At 38.2% G+C, this 17,848-nt stretch overlaps 1 protein-coding gene across 1 annotated transcript; it reads right to left on the reverse strand.

Moving 5' to 3' along the window:
• Positions 1-1,466: 1,466 nt before the first annotated feature.
• Positions 1,467-2,519, reverse strand: LOC138901050 (uncharacterized). The gene is made up of 3 exons (XM_070188776.1): positions 2,200-2,519; positions 1,960-2,126; positions 1,467-1,909 (listed from the first exon to the last, which is right to left on the reverse strand). Exons 1-3 carry the CDS (start codon positions 2,517-2,519, stop codon positions 1,467-1,469), a joined length of 930 nt encoding a protein of 309 aa, XP_070044877.1.
• Between the last annotated feature and the right edge of the window lie 15,329 nt (positions 2,520-17,848).

Raw genomic sequence — 17,848 nt, forward strand, 5'->3', positions numbered from 1 at the left:
ACATCAACACAATGTTAGAAAAAATTTTACTTATCATCAAGGACCAGGTTCATTAGGTTATAAACATCATTGTTCAAAGTGTAAAGCACAATCTTTTCCCCCCTTTTGGCATCATCGAAAAGTTGCATAAAAAATGTGAGATAACCAGATTTTAAAACTTACTCATTGCCACTGATGCTACATCAAATGTAATCATGGATTAATCATCATATATCAAGCTAATAATTTTAACCATCAAAGAAAGATAAACAAATAGTTAGAGAAAAAAATAGTGAATTTCATTGATGATTGATATGATTCTTCCACAAAGCATAAAAAGAAATAAACATACTGGAAACATGAGCTAAAACAACAAAAAATCCCGAACTGGGTCACTGGTTGATCTACACTAGGCTAGGATGCTTAAGGCTGGGAAGAACTAGGTGCTTTGTTTTTGGTTTGGAGAAGTTTCAACATATCTTGAAGAATGCCATCATTTTTTTCCTTTTCTCTTGCCATCTCAGTTCTGCTAGTATCTCTCTCAGTCTCCACCTTTGCCAACCTCTTCTTCAGCTTCTCAATCTCAACATCCTTAGCCACACTTTCTTGCACCAAGGCTATGACCTTGCTATGGACAGGTACCTTCTTGGATGAACCAGGTTCATTAGGAGTGGCATGGACCTCATAGTCACAAGTAATCAGAGTATTTTCCCCAAAGTAATCTTTGCTTGTAGCCACCTCCCACTTCTTCAAAGGTACCTTAAAATGTGCAAGCATAGCTGTGAGAATGAAGCCATAAGGAATGGCATGAGTCTTTGAGCCATTTATAACCCTATCAAGAAGTTAGATTATAAATCCAGGCCAATTGATCTGTCTCTCACTATCCAAACACTCCATCAGAACCAAGGCCATGAAGCTGGAAATGTGCCTCATTTCCTGCCTAGGCAGAACACACTTGTTGACAAATTCGAACAACACCTTGTGGGATGGCTTCATCTCACTCTTGTAATCAGCCTTGGGCTCAAGTTCCTCCTCATTGTCACTGAATTTTCTGGTAATGTACAGGGCAGTAGGAAGGTTTTCTAGGCTTGGCCACTTAAGCTTTGTGTAGTCATTGTACCCCTCAACAGGTACACCTAGAATTTCACCCAACTCCTTCATATTGAAAGATATTTGCACCCCTTTCACCAAGCTGGTAACCCGTCCATCCTTCACTGCAGCATTTGCTATAAATTCAACAATTTCACTCCTGGCCAACCTGCCATCCATCTGAAGGACCATGTCCTTCCAGTCTTGCAATTCCAATTTCTCCAACAGTAGCACCATCCCTTCCTCCTCCAAATACCTGAGGAGTCTGCCCTTCAGAATTGTCCTCTTACCAAATTTGGCCATCTTGTCCTTCTCAGTATCTGAATCATCTTCCTCTCCACTCCATTCTTCTTCCTCAATAATTTCCATTTGTTTTGTCTTCACAGTAGACCTGGTCCTTATGCTAGGGTGGATGGTTCAGCAGACTTAGACTTAGAGATGGACTTCTTAGTGGAAGTCTTGGCTTTCTTGGGTTTGGGAGTCTGAACCTCCACTTCTTCAATCACATGTTTATCTTTATGGACCAGGTCCATCTCATCAATATCAACAGCCTCAACAGGCTCAGCCATCTTCTTCTTCCCTTTTGCAACCGCTTTTCTTTTGCTTTCTTCTAAGGCTTTTTGCAAATCTGCCTCATTCTGCTTTCGCTGGCTTCTTGTGGCTCTTCCTCTTGTGGGAGGATTTTCAGCAGAATCAGAAGGAGCAACCTTCCTTTTCTTGTTAGCCCTTGCAGTGCCAGAGATCTTAGCCTTGGAAGTTCTCTTCTTCTTTGGGTTGTAGCTCTGACTCACTTTCTTCAATAGGTCTGCGAGGGTTTCTTCTACTGATGAACCAGGTTCATCTACAGTTTGCCAAGTTTAACCAGTCCGTCAGCGGCTTCGCCAGACCCACTTCCCCCTATTTTCTGTACACTCTCGTCTTCTCCACCAGATTTTTCTTCCCAAACAACCATTGCACCTGTGTCTTTGGTTAATCTCACTGGAGTGGGTGAAGAATCAGCCACTCTTTTACCCTTTCCCCTCACAGCACTCCTAACTCCCTTGCTCTCCTTTTTTACCCTTTTTATTTTTACCACCAACTTCTGCAGAATCAGTAGTTTCAACCCCAGCTATAGAACCTACCAATACAAACCTATTCTCCAAATTTGCAGCTACTTCAGAAATTGTCTCATGAGTGACTTTAGGACCAGAAGATACATGTTCAGTTTTGGAAGAAACAGTTTCTTCCCCCTCAGTAGAAGATTTGAATGATTCATCAGATTTTTGGGGTTCTTCTTCCTTACGTGCTTTAAATTTTTCATTTATTTTCTTGATTTGTGCTCTCCCCATAACAACCTTGTGAGCAAGCATCTTTACTCTTTTCTTAGAGGTTGGGGTGGTGGAAGGGGTGATAGTGGGTATGGAAGTGGTTTCTTGTGGTGATGAAGAAGGGTTTTCAGAAGGGTTAGTCATAGTTATGCTTGGTTCTGGAAGAAAAGAGAGGTATATTGAAACTTGGAGGATGAGAGAAGATGGAGAGTATTTCGACGGCTTGAAAATTATGGAATGAAGACAGAGATGATGATGATGGTCAATCTAAAAGGGGTAATTAATGGGTAACAACGGGCTTTTCATACTTTTAGATGTCTAATCACACTGAATTGTCAGTTTTGAAGAGACGGTGGAGTCTTTCCCTATTTTCTAGGTAGTTTAATTTGGTTAGGATTCTTTTGAACGGAACATGTTCACTTATATTGGATAAGTTTAAAGGAATTTGGACTTAGGTAGGACTCTGCTCATGATCCAAATATTATTATTTCAAATTATGCAGAATGTATAAAATACACCGTGTTATCTTGATGAACCAGGTTCTTCACTGATAATTCTCTTATGTAAGTCTAAATTTGCCTCAATAGAGAAAATATCATTAAAGATTAATAGGTGATTTTAACACATGGCACAAGAGTATACTATTGAAAGTATGAGTCTGAGCAAATATTAATCTAGTTATATACACATTTTTCAGATTTTCTAACCAAAAACAATTTGTTTTTTTAATTTTTCGTTGTGAATTCCGAGCTGGTCCTTTTAGGTGATCTTAATCATACCTAATTCGAACCTGTTCGTTTCAAAGTGATCTCTACTTAGGGGTTTTGTGAAGATGTCAGCTATTTGCTTGTCAGTAGCACAAAATTCCACAGTGATCAACCCCTTTTCATAGTTATCCCTCAAAAAGTGATGCCTAACATCTATGTTTTTAGTTCTCTTGTGATGAACTGGGTTCTTGGTCATACTGATTGAACTAGTGTTATCACAAAAAATGGGGATACAACCAACATCAATTCTAAAGTCCATTAATTGTTGTTTGATCCATAACAATTGAGCACAACATTAGGCAGCAGCAACATACTCAGCTTCAGCAGTAGAAAAGGCCACTGAATTTTGTTTTTTGGTGGCCCAAGACACAAGACATGAGCCAAGAAAGTGTGCTATACATGAGGTGCTCTTTCTATCCACAAGAAAACCTGCATAATCAGCATCAACATATCCCACAAGATTGAAATTACTACCTTTTGGATACCAAAGACAAATATCAGTGGTGCCTTTTAGATATCTCAAAATTCTCTTGACATCAGTCAAGTGAGACTCATTTGGATTTGCCTGAAATCTTACACAAAGGACTACACTGAAAACAATATCAGGTCTACTAGCAGTGAGATACAACAATGAGCCAATCATTCCCCTATACAACTTCTGATCGACAGATGAACCAGGTTCATCTATATCCAACTTTGTAGTTGTTGCAATAGGAGTGTCAATTCTTTGGAATCTTCCATTTTAAAACTTTTAAGCAATTCTTTTACATACTTCTATTGATGGATCATAGTTTCATTTGAATTTTGTTTAATTTGTAAGCCTAAAAAGAAATTAATCTCACCCATCATGCTCATTTCAAATTCACTCCCCATTAGTTTAACAAATTCTTTACTTAGCTTATCAGTAGTTGCTCTAAAGATTATATCATCAACATATATCTGAACTACCAAGAGATATTTACCTTTTTCTTTCAAGAATAAAGTATTGTCAATTTTACCTCTCTTGTAGTCATGCTCAAGCAAAAACTTCGATAATCTTTCATACCATGCTCTTGGAGCCTGCTTGAGCCCATAAAGTGCTTTGTCAAGTTTGTACACATGATCAGGACTCTCCTTGCTTTCAAACCCCGGAGGTTGCTTGACAAACACTTCTTCCTTTAGATATCCATTGAGGAAGGAACTCTTGACATCCATCTGGTGAAGGGTGAATTCCATGTAAGCAGTGAAAGCTATGAGGAGTTTTATTACTTCCAACCTTTCAACTGGAGCAAAGGTTTCATCATAGTCTATGCCCTCCTCTTGGCTATATCTTTGAACCACCAATCTTGCCTTATTCCTTGTAACTGTTCCATCTTTATCAAGTTTGTTTCTGAAGAACCATTTTGTGCCAATTACTGATCTGTCCTTGGGTCTAGGTACCAAATGCCAAACTTGACTCCTTTCAAATTGGTTGAGTTCATCTTACATTGCATTTATCCAGTCTGCATCCTGCAAAGCTTCAACAATATTTTTAGGTTCAATAAGAGATAAGGAGGCATCAAAAGCACAAAGATTTTTTAATGAAGATCTGGTTTTGATTCCTGAGGTTGGATCAGTGATTATGTTCCTAATGGGATAAGAGCTTTGATACTTGTAAGATTTTTCATGGACATGTTCCCTTGAGGTTTGAGAATCATTTCATCTTTGTTCTATTCCCCCTGTCATGTTGCCCTAGGTGGAAGAACCTGTTCCATCACATGTTCCTTCCTCTAGTGCAGCTTCAGTCTGGGTTGTAGTTTTATTTGAGTTTCTTACCATCCCAATTGCTTCGTCATCGTGTTCCAGCCTCTCAGAAAGAATGTTAGTTTCATAAAATACTGCATGAACACTTTCTTCTACACACATAATTTTTTTTGTTATAGACCTTATAAGCTTTGCTATGTGAAGAATATCCCAAGAATACTCCCTCATCATTTCTGGGATCAAACTTACCTAGGGAGTATTTACCATTGTTGTGCACAAAGCACTTGCATCCAAATGCCCTAAGGTGGGATATGTTTTATTTTCTCCCTTTAAGTAACTCATAGGGAGTCTTCTCTACAAGAGGTCTAGTCATGCACCTATTTATGATGTAGCATGCAGTATCTACAGCTTCTGCTCAGAAGTTATGGGGCAGTTTACTAGAAAGAAGCATAGTCCTAGCCATATCTTCAAGTGTTCTATTCTTTCTTTCAACTACTCCATTTTGTTGTGGAGTCCTAGGAGCAGAAAAATTATGATCTATGCCATGCTCATCACAAAATTCAGCAAATTTAGCATTTTCAATTTAAGTGCCATGATCAGACCTAATTGATGCAAGTTGATTACCTAGCTGTTTCTGAGTTTTTCTAACAAAATAAGTAAACATGTCAAATGTTTCATCTTTAGATGTTAAAAATAATGTCCAAGCAAACCTAGAGTAATCATCAACAAGCACCATCACATATCTTTTACCACATCTGCTTAATGTTCTCATTGGACCACAGAGATCCATATGGACCAGTTCCATCGTCCTGGTGGTGCTTACCACTTTATTGCATTTAAAAGAGGATCTTACCTGCTTCCCCCTTGCACAAGCCTCACAAACTTTGTCTTCCTTGAACTTGATGTTAGGCAACCCTATCACCGGGTCCTTGGAGACTAATTTGTTGAGCTGACTCAGACTTGCATGTCCAAGTTTCTTGTGCCAAAGGAGAGGATCATTGTCCATCACACTTAAGCAAGTGAGTTCATTTTGTGTGGACAGGTCTACAATATATATATTGTTCACTCTTTTTCCCTGCAAAATAATCTTGTCAGTGGTAAGATTTATCACAAAACATTTGGTAGAGGTGAATGCTACCAAGTTACCTCTATCACACAGTTGTGATACACTGATTAGACTGTATTTTAGGCCATATATTAAGTAGACATTCTCAATAGAGTGAGAATCAGTCTTACCTACCTTTCCAACCCCAATGATCTCAGCTTTCTTCCCATTTCCAAAGGAGACATTACCTCCTTTGAGGTCCTCAAGTGAAAGGAACTGGTTTTTGCTTCCTGTTATGTGTTTTGAGCAGCCACTATTCATGTACCATATTTGGCTGCTTCCCTTCACTTGGACCTGCAAAAGAAAATCAGGGATTAGTCTTAGTAACCCAAACTAGTTTGGGTCCCTTTCTATAGGCAAAAGGATGAATCATATTCTTTTTAGCCCAACTTGGTAGCCTATTCTTCCCTTGAACAAATTCTTTGTTCTTTTGGCTTGCCTTTCCTTTTGCATTGCATTCACTTTTATAGTGACCTGTTTTACCACAGTGAGTACAAATCTTGTTCTCAGAAAGTGTAAGGTACTTGCTTTTGGGATCTCATTTAGGTGGCAGATTCCCAAATAGAGACTTCTAAATACTGATTGCAGTTTGACTTCATGTGACAGTCCTCATGATATATTTCGTTTGTCTGATCTTGCTGGTATGTCTGTTATTGGGAACTGTGAACTAACTGGTTTTCATGGTTTTTATGATCACGAGTATCCTAAGGATGGAAGTCCAATAGATGAAGGCTGTTCTCATGTCATTATGGATGAAAAGATATTTGTTAATGTTGTAGACCTTCGCGAGCAAATATAAATGTTACCGGGATGGTTGTATAAAGTATTATCTAATTTTAAAATGGTCAATACCTTCTTGTAATTTCATTCACACGAGGATCCAAGAAAACAACTTATTTGAGGTGAGCGATTGTATTTTTTTTCTTATCTTAGGCCAGGAATTTATATTGTATGTTAGGAGCGATGGTTTTTGGTTTTTCCATTCACATTGTTTCTCCAAAACTATATTTCCTAGATTATTCAATAGCAGCAGTTGTAACCTGAGAAGCAGGAAGGTTTTTATCCATCTTTTATCTTTGGAAGGTTTAAATTCCCATTTGAGACTTGAATGTGAACCTTTAGGGTTAGGTGATATCACATTCACGTGCGTCTTTTTTGATATTTTGGGAAATCTACCGGCGGACAAGTTTTTTGCTAAACGTGATTTTTAGAGTTGCGGGACTTTGTTAATCTTGTTAAACTCACTTTGTTTTACGGTAAAATATTATGCGCATCGGGTGAATATGAATTTCAAGTACTTAACCATGGTGAATTATATGCATTCTCACCCCGGTGCGGGTAGGTATTTGTCTTCATATAAATTAATGTTTTCAAACCTCACTTCTAATTAAATATTTCATATAAATTGATAGGGTTGAACATCTATGTGGTATAAAATAACTACATGTAATCATTTATAGAGTCGGGTTGATAGTATGAAAAGACAACATACATCCTACAAGAATTTAAAATACAATGATACTGTTAATTAAAATAAAAACGTACACAACCAATGTATACAAGTAAATCCAAATTGATACAAGAGGAGAGAATTAGTAGGTTGAGAATGTTGACAGGGAATAGAGACGGACAAATACCTACTATTATTTAATACGAAAATAAAAATTGGACAAAATCATCCTTAATTGAAATAAAAAATTCAGTATAATATGCTGAAATTTAAAAAATTTATCAATAAAACTCCACCATAATGTGCCTTGTGCTAGAGTTCAGTAAGCAGTACGTCTTCTCCTTTTTCTTCATTGTCTTTATTTCTTTGTCATCTTCTATTAGAAAGAAACACCCAATTAAAAGCATAACGAAACACACCTTAGGAACTCCATGAAATTATAGTCCCTCCCTTTCAAAAGTTTGACGGGACACAAACTTTAATAAAGAAGGAAAAACTTTTGAGATATGTAGTATTAAATAAGCCATATCATTTGTGTGACTGTAATACTTTTGAAACTTGCGGTCTAATATCTACCATAGCATTTGTGTGGCTATAAATTCTTATTAAGAAAATATTAAAAGTGTCACGACCCAAAAACCTAATCTGTTGTGATGGTACCTATCATGGAACTAGGCAAGCTAACTCATTTCCAAACAAATCGATATTTTCATTTCAAAGATAATTTCAATACTATTTAACATAAAACCTTCATTTAAGGAGTTCAAATCAAAGAAAATAAAAGTGCGAAAAAGAAAAGCCCGACATCGGGATGTCACTAGCCATGAGCATCTACTACAATCTGTCTAACAATATCAAGGCTAACTCAGCCTGAAAAATAGCTAAATACAACTAGAGGAAGATAAGAAGGAGAAGAGCAGGGGCTGCGATCACCAAACAGCTACCTTGCTATCTCCAAGAAAATCTGCAACCAGAACACTCAATAACCACTACCGTGTCCAGCTAGACCTGAATCTGCACACAAGGTGCAGGGAGTAACGTGAGTACGCCAACTCAGTAAGTAACAATAATAAATTAAGACTGAGCAGTAGTGACGAGCAATAAAACATATAACGTTCATATCATGAAATCTCAGTAAAGTACAACATGCTTTAAAAATCAGTGTTTGAATCAAATCATCTTGTTTAAACCCGGTTTCAGTAAAAATTATTTAAAGATATTTTTCCAATAGTTTTTCAAACAAAGGCTCAATGCAAGGGTGAGCAAAATGATAAAATCATAAACAGCCCCTCGGGCAAACCTCACAGTCACTCGTGCCACTCGGGGATACCTCACAATCACTCTTGCCACTCGGGCATACCTCACAATCACTCATGCCTCCCAGTCACTCAGCACTCGGCACTCGCACTCAGTAGGTACATGCGCTCACTGGGGGTGTGTACAGACTCCGGAGGGGCTCCTTCAGCCCAAGCGCTATAATCTATACGGACAACTCACGTGCTGCACGGACAACTCACGTGCTGCACGGATAACTCATGTGCTATAATAATAAAGTATGTTGCAGGCGGACAGCCCCGATCCACACTCATCCTCACAAATCAGGCCATCGGTCTCACTCAGTCATAAACCTCTCAAGCCACTCGGGCATCTCAGTAAAATAGGGCATTCGGCCCAAAACATTTATATGCATCAAAATAGAGTCATAAAACTGAGTTATGCGGTAAACAAGTATAACATGACTGAGTATGGACTTCCAATCGTAAACAATGAGAGGATGGTAAGAAACAACCCCTAAGGGTCCAAACAGCATTGGCGCAAGGCCCAAACATGGCATTCAGCCCAATTTACAGAAATTCTTTCTAAAACATATAAGCATCATATGGTTTCAACAAAGTATGCAACTTTACAGTGTCTACGGGGTGGACCAAGTCACAAATCCCCAACAGTGCACGCCCACACGTCTGTCACCTAGCATGTGCATCACTAAAAATAGTAGAATGATACAAAATCCGGGGTTTATACCCTCAGGACTAGATTTACAATCGTTACTTACCTTAAATCAGTCAAATCTCTAACCTGCAATGCTCTTGCCTCTGGACTTGGCCTCCAAATGCTCCGAATCTATTCACAATCAATACAATACCATCAATACGCGCTAATGGAATGAATTCCACAAGAAAAACTAAAAATTAGACCAAAACATGAAATTGGCTCAAACCCGGCCCCCGGGCCCATATCTTGAAATCCGACAAAATTTACAAAACTAGAAAGCTCATTCACTCACGAGTCTAACCATACCAAATTCATCAAAATCCGACATTGTTTGGTCCTTCAAATCCTTAAATTACTCTCCAAAAATTTCAAGCCCTAACCCCTCATTTTCACTAATTACCATGATTAAAACAACGGAAAATCACTATATATACAAGTATTAGGGCTCAAGTAACTTACCTCAACGAAACTCCCTTGATTCCCTCTTCAAACCCCTCCAAAAACCGAGTTGAAATTGTGAAGAATGACCAAATTCGCGAAAGGTTCTATTTATGGTTTCTGCCCAGGTTTTTCGCACCTGCGGCCATTTTCTCGCACCCGCACCTGCGGACCCCTTCCTCGCATCTGTGGACTCGCATCTGCGGTTCCAGGTGCGCATCTGCGCAACCAGTCCAAACTCCTCATCTCTGCATCTGCGCTCAAGGCCTCGCACATGCGGGCTCGCAGATGCGGCCAATTCTTCGCACCTGCGTTACCAGTGTCGCCCGCACCTGCGCACTCCCCACGCGCACCAGCGGCCTCACACCTGCGACCCCTTCTTCCGCAGGTACGGAAATAGCAGAAGCAGCAGCTCCAGCTGCAATTTCCAACTTCAACAAATTCGTTAACCACCCGGAATCACCCCGAGGCCCTCGAGGCCTCAACCAAAAATACCAACAAGTCATATATCAACATACAAAGTTATTTGAACCTTCGAATCACTCAAAACAACATCCAAACACCAAATTACCCTCGGATTCAAACCTAGGAACTTCTAAATTTCCAAATTCAGCAACTGATGCCGAAACCAACCAAACCACGCCCGAATGACCTCAAATTTTGCACACACGTCACAAATGACACTACGAACCTACTCCAAGTTCCGGAATTCCATTCCGACCCCGATATCAAATTTTTCACTGCCGACTGAAATCGCCAAATTTCCAATTTCGCCAATTCAAGCCTAATTCTACCACGGACCTCTAAATAATATTCCGGACACGCTCCTAAGTCCAAAATCACCATACGGAGCTATTGAAATTATCAGAATTCGAATCCGAGGTCGTTTACATATAGGTCCATATCTGGTCCACTTTTCTAACTTATTTTTTTTTCAATTATGAGACTAAGTGTCTCATTTCACTCCAAGTTCCTTCCGAACCCGAACCAACTAACCCGATGCAACATAATATAACTGAATAACACAAAAAGAAGTAGAAATGGGGAAAACGGGGCTATAACTCTCGAAACGACCAGCCAGGTCGTTATTGAAAGATGTCAATCTCTTTGAAACAGACTAATAAGGAAATAGTGTTAATCTTTTTGAAAGAGAGGGAGTAGTACATGTTTGAATATAAGGAATAATGGAGACCTTCCCCAACCAAGTGATATTAGTTGTGTGAGACTTCTTTTTATCTCACACATTTGTGGACCCTTATCTTACACATCTGGGTCCACAAAATTCTGGGACCACAAAATTGTGAGACAAAAAGGAGGCCTCATACAACTAGTGTCAGTTGTGTGAGGCACAAAATAATTTTTTTCTCTCAACCGCCCAAATTAACTCCTGCAACCCTAACATTGAAGTGACGTATAGCAGATTAAAAAAGATACGAAAACAACAATGAAGAAATGGGAAAGAACAAAGAGCTTTCGTTGAAGAAATACAAAGAAGAACACAAAATAGAATTTGAATATTATGAGGATTCTTATTTGTTCATGTTGCAAGGTTAAGTAGTTAAATCGTTCCGTCACCGGCTTCCTGTCTTCTTCTGTCACGACCCGGAATCTCAATTTGGGGGTCGTGATGGCGCCTAACGTCCACTTGCTAGGCAAGCCAACATTAGTTAACAATTTAATAATTAAACAGTTCAAAATAGAATAATAACAATTATTAACGAAGATCAAAGCTGGAATACATAAAATAAACCCATAACATAACGCAGTCTAACTCAATCCCAGAAGTCTAGTGTCACAAGTACATGAGCAACTAGAAGTCTACAAGTATAGTTTGAAATAAATATAAATGTTAGAATGAGATAAACAATAAAGATAGGAAATGGAAAGGGACTTCAAGGTCAGCGAACGCCAGCACATCTACCTCAAGTCTCCGAAGCAATGTGATCTAAGCAGCCATACTACTAAGCACCGTTGGGACCAATACCAGTATCTTCACAAGAAGTGTAGAAGTGTAGTATGAGTACAACCGATCCAATATACTCCATAAGTGTCGAACCTAACCTCGACGAGGTAATGACGAGTCTATGACAAGACACCTACGTAAAATTCATGTACAATTATATATAAAACAGCAAAATAACAAGTAGAATGATAAAACATTAACTGGGAGGGGACATGAGAAAGGGGAGATACCATAAAATCCACAAGTACGAAATCACAAAATAACATTCTCCGAAATAAACAACAATATAACCAAGTAAATCATCAAAGCTGGAAATCAAACAAGGCAATGAAACGAAGATGGCACGGCATCACCCTTCGTGCTTTTACTCTCGTCCTCACCATGTAATATCATAAATGAAATGGCACGGCATCACCCTTCATGCTTTTACACTCACCGGAACGGCATCACCCTTCGTGCTTTTACTATCAACATCTCTCAATATATGATTGTCACGACCCGGAATCCCAACCTCGGGACCGTGATGACGCCTAACATCCACTTGCTAGGCAAGCCGACGTGAAATAGAAAATTAACCGATTTTTACAGTTGAAAACAAATTATTAACAATAGTAATGATAAAGGTCTGAAAAAGAGTGATATAACACCGAACAAAATCTAAACAATATCCCAAAACCTGGAGTCACGAATACATGGGTATCTAGAGTGCTACAAATAAGGTCTGAACAAAGTACAAGTGTTTTGAAACACGATCAAACATTAATGATAGATGGGAAGGGGATTTCAGTGCTGCAGACGCAATGTAGCTATATCTTAAGTCTCAAACTGCGACTGGATCCGAGCAAAAATCTACTAAGCGCCGCTAGGACCAGCACCAAAATCTACATAAGAAGTTCATAAGTGTAGTATGAGTACAACCGATCCAATGTACTCCGTAAGTGTCAAGTCTAACCTCGACAAGGTAGTGACGAGTATATGACAAGACACCTACGTAAATAAACATGTACAAGTATATATAAAGCAGCAACAATAACAAAGAATTATAAAATACTAACTGGGAGGGGACATGCTAAAAGGGGAAGATATAGTAAATATGACAAGTATGAAATCACGAAATAACCAAGTAAATCACTAAACCGGAAATTAGTTAAATCAATGATATGAAAATTGCATGGCATCACCTTTCGTGCTTTACTCTCGGCCTCACCATGAAATAGTATGAATATAATGACATAACATCACCCTTCGTGTTTTTACTCTCATCCTCACCATGCAACAATATAAGTTCGAATAATAAACAACGCGAGGAATGATTTAACTTCAATTATGGTGCCAAGGCATCAAACTTCAACTTCCAAAATATTCAACATCTTTAAAATAAGCAATAACTACGAAATAAATAATTAAAGAAGTAATAATCTAACCTAAGCATGGATAGCATATTTTATGAAATAATATATTACCAGGAAACAAGTTCCACCCGCATGCTTTAACCCAATGACAACGTATAAATATTCGTCACCTCACATATACGTTGTCCCCACACATAAAATACATAGCAAATAGACCAAAAATTTCTAATCCCTCAAGTCAAGGTTAACCACGACACTAACTCACTCTGCAATGAAAGAAATCAATCAACCACGACTTTGACTATTGAACAAGCCTCCAAACCAACCACATCTAGCAAATATAGTTCAGATAATTCAAAACAACCTTTAGAAACTACCCACGAGTGAAAATGGTTCAATCTGTAATGTTTTTGGAAAAGGTCAACAAAAGTCAACCCTGGGACCGCTTGATCAAAACTCAAGATTCGGACCAAAATCCGATTACTCATTCACCCTCGAGCCCGGTTATGTGATTTTATTTTAAATTTGACCTCAATTTGAGGTTTAAATCTCAATTTTACAAAAATTTCCAATTCTACCCAAATCCTTAATTTCTACCATGGAAATCCTAAATTTGATATTGAAATCTCATGAAAAGTAATGGGTAATTGAAAGAAAATGGATTAAAGTCACTTACCAATGAATTCGGGAAGAAAGGTCTCTTGGAAAATTGCCTCTAGAGCGTTTAGGTTGAGAAATTGTGTAAAATAAGCCAAGTCTCGTTTTCCCCCTCTTTTACCCAACTGCAGATGTCGCAATTGCGATGTCTTTTTCGCAATTGCGAACATCGGAAATGCCAGACAAGTTTCGCAAATGCGAGGCAGGGTTTGCAATTAGAACACCAGAAGTCGCAAATGCGACATTTAGCTCACAAATGCGAACAACCCACCTCCGCAAATGGGAAGATTTCCCCTCAGAGCACTGAGTCGCAAATGCGACTCTGTAATCGCAAATGTGATATCTGACTATTTGCAAATGCGAACCAATTCCTCGCAATTGTAATATCACCCAACCCAGGACCCTGCTCGCAAATGCGATATCTTGATCACAAAAGTGAGGCTTGCATTTGGGAGCGAGACCTCGCAAATGCAAGATGTGCAGACTAAGCAGCAACAGAAGTGTACAAGCTATTCCAACTTCAACCAAACTTATTCGAAACACGTCCGAAACTCACCCGAGCCCCTCGAGCTCCAAACCAAACATGTACACAAGTGTAATAACATCATACGAACTTGCTCGCACGATCAAAACACCAAAACAACACCTAGAACTATGAATCAGACATCAAAATGTATGGAATTTTTAAAGAAACTCAATAACTTTCAAATTCACAACTGAGCATCCGAATCCTAAAAATCAACTCCGTTTTGCACTAAATTTTGCAGACAATTCTTAACTAGTTAAATGAACTTATACCAAGTCCCAAAATCAAAATCCGGGTAGCTATAAAGTCAACCTACTGTCAAACTTTGGAAATCTTTAAACCTTCAAATTACTAGTTTTCAACAAATCACATCAAGTTAGGGACTCCGAATTCAATTTCGGGCATACGCCCAAGTCCAAAATCACGATACGGATACACCAGAATCGTTAAAATACCGATACGGATCTGTTTACACAAATGTTGACCGTAGGCAACTCAAATCATTTTTAAAGTTAAAATTCATATTTTTCAATTTTTCACATAAATAATTTTTCATAAAAAGACACGAACTATGCACGCAAATCAAGAATCACTAAATGGAGCTAATCGAGGTCTCCGAACACGAAGATAAAGGCTAAAACTCAAAATAACCTATCGAGTCATCACATTCTCCGCCTCTAAAACAAACGTTCATGCTTGAATGGACATAGAAAGGTACCTGGACCGGTGAAAGGGGGTAGGTATCTACTCCGCATACCAGACTGGGACTCCCATGTAGCTTCCTCGATCGGATGACCTTTCCGCTGCACTCTAATAGAAGGATAACTGACGAGCGCAAAACACCACTTAAATTATGCTCGCTAATCAAATATAGTATAGTATAATAATGTATCCACGAGGATTGGAGTTAAACAGTATTATCGTAGTTTCTAGGTTGATTGATATCCAAGATGATCAACAATGCAGATTTATGTGATTAATACTAAAATTAACTAAGAATATAAGGCTATTGACTAATATCAATCGAAGCAAGGAATAAGCAAAGATAGATATCAATGGGAGAAACTCTAGTTAATTCACTTCTAATGTTCAAGTGAGTCTCTCGAATTCACTTGATTATTAGTTCAATTATTTAGTAGAAACTCCTCTTTCGATTAAGTCTCAACCTCACGAGATGAACCAATTTAAGCTCTGTGAATTATGGACGAATGCGTAGTGGATTGGTCTTTAGGGGAACCTCTCTCGATTATCCTCCTAACTAGGTTTAATCAATGATTTAACTAGCCTCTTTCGATTACTAAGAAGAATTAATGAACTAAACCAACAATATAATACAAAGATATCACAAGTTATGCCTCTCTCGATTGCATGAACAAGTGAATATAGATGCAATAATTAAATCGTCCAAAAATGCTTCAATACATAAAACTAGAGTTATAATCCACAAACAAATATCAATACACCAAATCCATCAAACCCTAAAGGGAACTACTCCATAGATGTGGAAGGAATTAAATTCAATCCAAGCTCGGGTCTTGAGTGAGGAAGGAATGATGAAATCCTTGTGCTTTTGCTCCTCCAACTCTTCCTTAGCCTCCGTAGTTCAATTATGTGTCAAAAGTCCAGAAAATAACGTTTTCCAAGTATTTATACCAAGTAGGGCCGGGCCCAGACGAAATCAACTTCTCCTAGCCGAAATAGGACATTGGCTCTATACAATTTGCACTAGGGTGACGCGCCATGCGGGTCATTAATGGGGAAATCCATAGAGCTCAACTTCTATCAGGCAGCCAAAAATACACTGAAGTGTCACATAGTGCGTCACATTAGTGCAAATTTCTCAGAGTACAGATTAAATCTTACTTTTTGATGTCCAGACTTGGTTCTCGACCCCCGAACACAATCCCGGCTTAATACCTTGGGTTATTACTCAGTCTTCAAAGCTACAAATAGCTCGAATTAGCTCCATAACATCTATATCACTCGGAATCAATCCTACCAGGCATAAAACACACAATAAGTACAAAACATTAGCGATTAAAGCTCAAACACAATAAAATTACAGTGAATTAGAGTGCAATAAGCGACTAAAATACGAGATTATAGTCTACCATCAACACCCCACACTTAAACTATTGCTCGTCCTCGAGTAATCAAACTACAGTTTATAAATACATGATCTTTTTAAACAACCCTCCTAACTCATAACACCAAGAATATTTAAAATAGATTAAACACAACAACTTAACCTCCTCGCCTCAAGATTTGACTCACAAGTATCACACATTTTTCACAACCCGCTCACTTACTCTAACATAGAAGTCAACGACATTACCTTCCTTCATGAATCAAGTGCCCTCACACAACAATCGAGAGTAGTTTCGCACACCATAAAAATTTAAGAATAAACAGGAACTCAAGATAGAAAGAATTCACTCACTTTCCGAAGTAACATTCATATGCCACAAAACATGCACCATAGGCTTGCCCGTAGTGTATTACTCTACTAATGGAGCTCATTCAGTCAAGGATCAAGTAGGGCTTTCATTGGTTGTAATGTAAGCCGCTGGACAGGTAGGATCCATCATACTATATTATAAGTGTGAAAGCCTTAGTATGAAGTTGAAAGACTAAAATATCCCTATAAAGTTAAGTGACATTATTACCCTTAAAATATAAACAAGTTCTTCCTTCATCAAATTTAGACCAAAACTTTATCATACTAATGTAGAGAAACGGAAAACAATCCATAATAAATACTCATATTAATGAAGTTGCATCTCTTCCACGTACTTCTTGACATTTTCATATTTAACTAATTTTCTTAATTATTTCTTTCATTTATACGTTAATAACACAGAAAATCACCATAGGAATACACGTGCAACGCACATGTACGAAAACTAGTTTAGATATAAGAGTGACTACACCTCCCGAAGCACTTTAATACATACAATTTACCTTTCAAAACCCCGCACTTATGCCAAACCATAACTCCACCTTCACATCAATATACATTAACTCCCTACTTCTTTAAGCACAATTGCATCAAGAGTTACCACTTATCAATGAATATTTTTCTTCACAACAATACACCAATATTTTTTCTTCTTTTATTAGTCAGTTCAAGTGGTCTTACCTTTTCACAACAATGCACCTTTCTCTTTATTTCAATATTTCCACTCAAAAGCCAAACCAACCACCCCACACTTCAACTTTTACACAGTTCATACCATATTCAAGTGCTCATGAGAGGTACAAGGTTCAAATAGATGGTCAATTCAAACAAATGGGTAAGGCTTATAATGTGGTTGTCAAATAAACATGATTACACGTTCAAAGGAGTTAACTAAGATACATAACAATTAGGTGGGTAATAGCATATATCTGGCTCAACAACAAAAAATGCCTATATCATTTCCAAGACTGAATAAAACTACTATTTCGCTTTGCAAACACATGGGAACAGTTATAGACATCAAATGCAATGCACAGAATAAC

Source organism: Nicotiana tomentosiformis, chromosome 11, assembly GCF_000390325.3.
Source record: "Nicotiana tomentosiformis chromosome 11, ASM39032v3, whole genome shotgun sequence".
Taxonomy (NCBI): Eukaryota; Viridiplantae; Streptophyta; class Magnoliopsida; order Solanales; family Solanaceae; genus Nicotiana; species Nicotiana tomentosiformis.

Excerpts from the sequence above, each read along its gene's own strand:
- LOC138901050 (XM_070188776.1), bottom strand. The coding sequence starts at position 2,519 with ATGACTAACCCTTCTGAAAACCCTTCTTCATCACCACAAGAAACCACT. Across the intron at positions 2,127-2,199 it reads GCTGCAAATTTGGAGAATAG|GGTAAAAAAGGAGAGCAAGG; the intron begins GTTTGTATTGGT and ends AAAAATAAAAAG. Across the intron at positions 1,910-1,959 it reads TGTACAGAAAATAGGGGGAA|ATGAACCTGGTTCATCAGTA; the intron begins GTGGGTCTGGCG and ends GGCAAACTGTAG.